General features: G+C 51.3%; 1 protein-coding gene across 1 annotated transcript; it reads left to right on the top strand.

Annotated features, from left to right (window-relative positions):
• Nucleotides 1-1028: 1028 nt before the first annotated feature.
• LOC133888785 (protein TOO MANY MOUTHS-like) lies at nucleotides 1029-2605 on the top strand. Its single transcript, XM_062329153.1, has one exon. It carries the CDS (start codon nucleotides 1041-1043, stop codon nucleotides 2526-2528), a length of 1488 nt encoding a protein of 495 aa, XP_062185137.1. The 5' UTR covers nucleotides 1029-1040; the 3' UTR covers nucleotides 2529-2605.
• The last annotated feature ends 373 nt before the right edge of the window (nucleotides 2606-2978 follow it).

Here is a 2978-nt window from a genome sequence, read left to right as displayed (position 1 = left end):
AAGAAACAATGCTCAGGACTCAGCATCATCTCCGTTTCTTGTGCAAATCAACTTGAGATTGCAAGATTGGAGGTGCGGCTAGTTCACATCGTCAAAGCCTTGATGGAACCGGGGTTCCAATTTCATTTTATATATTTTTTTCATTCACCATTGAAAAGACTAAAATTCGTGAAATTTTAGTTATTTTTCATCCTCTGTTCTATTGGTCTTACATACTTAGTAAAAGAAAATTTCAAAATTAAATATTTCAGTAAAATATTGACAAAAATTTAATCCTTGATGGAACAACCAAAGATGCTAAACTAAACATATCGCCTTTCTTTAGTGACAATAGCATCAGCAGTAAAACCATATATATATATCCTATTTAGCACAGCTGAAATATACGAGCTTTTGTTTAAAGTTGCTTATAGCTTATGTTGAAAACTATTTATAGCTTATTTTAAAAGTTGTTAGTTTTTACGAGAAATTTTAAGTTCTCAAGACAATGTGTGTATAAAGAAATTTTTAAGTTCTCAATACACCAGCTTTTAAAAAAACTACACCTAACCAATTTATCAATTTTTATTTATTTCATCAGAAATAATCTTTTTAGCTTTTTAAAAATTAATAATAACTAATCTATGTATTTTTATTTATAGCCTCGAGAAGACAATAATAAACTGTGCCAAATAAAACTATACTCAGTACGATAGACGTTGCAACAACTGATATCGCACGCCGGAATGCTGGATGGCTAGGTGTCCCATGCCATTTATGAACAAAGTAGTATACTTCGACCTGATTTCCCGTGAAACCAATTGAATGCAGGCAAATCCTCAGTTCATTTACTTCCTTTCTCCCCCATCCCGTGACCCATATTTACTTGTTCGGCTCTGAATTCAATGGCCACTCTTCGTCGCGTCTCTCTGTCCCTCTGACACTATATAACCTGCGCCCTCTGCCACTCCTTCCCTCCAATTCCAACGGCCGTCACGTCTCCAAGAGCGCGCGCGCGCCATTCTAGACTACGTGCCAAGCTTCAATTTAAGCACGTTGCAATGGCTCCCGCCGCGATGTCGTGGATCATGATCGTCGTGGTGGTGGTCGGCGTCCGGCCGTCGTGCCGCGCCGAGTTCACGGTGGTGGTGCCGAGTTCATCCGAGGCGGCTCTGATGAACGCGCCGCACACCGGATTCTCGGACCGCGCGCGCACCGACCCGGCGGAGCAGCGCGCAGTGCAGGAGGTGATGGCGGCCACGGGCAACGGCTGGGCGTGGGGCATCGCGGACGTGTGCGGCGGCCGGTGGCACGGCATCGAGTGCGTGCCCGACCGGGACGACGTCTACCACGTCGTGTCCCTCGCCTTCGGCACGCTCTCCGACGACACCGCGTTCCCCACATGCGACGCGGCGCGCGCCACGCTCTCCCCGGCCGTGCTCGCGCTCCCGCACCTTCGGTCGCTCTTCTTCTACCGCTGCTTCACGGCCAACCCGCAGCCCATCCCGGCGTTCCTCGGCCGCCTCGGCCCGGCGTTCCGATCTCTGGTGCTTCGCCAGAACGGCCACGTTGGCCCGATCCCCGCGGAGCTCGGGGAACTCAAGGCGCTACGCGTGCTCGACCTCCACGGCAACCGCCTCACCTCCGCCATCCCCGCAACCATCCAGTCCCTGAGCCACCTCCAGATGCTCGACCTCAGTTACAACCGCCTCGGCGGCCAGGTACCGCACTTCAAGTTCCAACGCCTCAGCATCCTGGACCTCAGCTACAACGCGCTGCAGGGCCGTGTGCCAGCGAGCCTCGGCCAATGCCGGTCTCTGCTAAAGATTGACCTCAGCCAGAACTTCCTCGCCGGCACGATCCCGGACGCACTCGGCAACCTGTCCGACCTCACGCTGCTGGACCTCAGCCACAACGCGCTGTCCGGCCCGATCCCGGCCGCGTTAAACCGGTTGTCATCGCTGCGGTCGCTGATCCTCAGCGACAACCGGATGCAGTTCACGACTGTGCCCGGCGACTTCTTCTCCGGGCTCAAAGCGCTGACCACGCTGGTGCTTTCCGGAATGGGACTGTCCGGGTCATTGCCTGAATCTATCGGGGACCTGAGCAAGCTCCGGGTGTTGCGCCTAGACAACAACCAGTTCACCGGCGTGATACCGGTGAGCTTCCGGCAGCTGGAGAGGGTGAGCGAGCTCCGAATCGACAGCAACCGGCTGGTGGGGCCGATACCGTTCGGCCAGGAGATGATGTGGAGGCTGGGCAAGAAGCTGCGCGTCGGGGGCAACGAGGGGCTGTGCTACGACACCAAGCAGGAAGGCCTCGAGGGCGTCATTGCGCTTGCCGGCGTTGCGGACTGCGACAGCGTGAGGAGCCGTACGACGCAGCACTTGGTTTGGAGCAATAGCACTTTAGGTGGCCGCGGCGGTGCTGTGGCTGGCGGGACCTCATCGTCTGCTTCCGGCAGCCGTAACGCAGGTGGCGTTGGTGTTGGGAGTTGGCTCTTGCTCGTGTCTCTGTACCTTGCATGGTTTGTAGCCTTGCAGTGGTAGGTGGGCCGGGTTGTGCTGATTGGTTGAACTGTGAGTTGTGGTGTAAAGAGTGCAGGGAATTTTTTGTACGAGGGGAATAACGAGGATCGTAAGGAGTGAACAAGAAGTCTGTCTATATTTCGAAGTGACCCAAAATTATCTTCTTTTCTTAAAGTTAGTTTTCAGTCATTACATCCGGATCTAATAGCCCTCAACCACACATTCTCTCCCCCAACAAATTAAAATCCTAACCACCTCACATCCCACCCTAGCTGCTGCCCCTCTTCCTATTAAAATATATGGTATATGATATATAAGGATCTGTTTGTTATGTTAGATTAGGATTACATTCTATCGTACCTCTAAGATTGATTGATATCTAAGTCATATGTACTCTATATATCTAGCTATTGATACTTAATACAACACACACACCACATCAACCACATTAACCAATTCTCAAACTCTTTC

This window comes from Phragmites australis, chromosome 1 (assembly GCF_958298935.1).
Source record: "Phragmites australis chromosome 1, lpPhrAust1.1, whole genome shotgun sequence".
Taxonomy (NCBI): Eukaryota; Viridiplantae; Streptophyta; class Magnoliopsida; order Poales; family Poaceae; genus Phragmites; species Phragmites australis.
The sequence above is the reverse complement of the archived record's forward strand: the minus strand, read 5'-3'. Positions and strand labels throughout refer to the sequence as shown.

Coding starts and splice junctions, on each gene's coding strand:
- LOC133888785 (XM_062329153.1), top strand. CDS start 1,041: ATGGCTCCCGCCGCGATGTCGTGGATCATGATCGTCGTGGTGGTGGTC.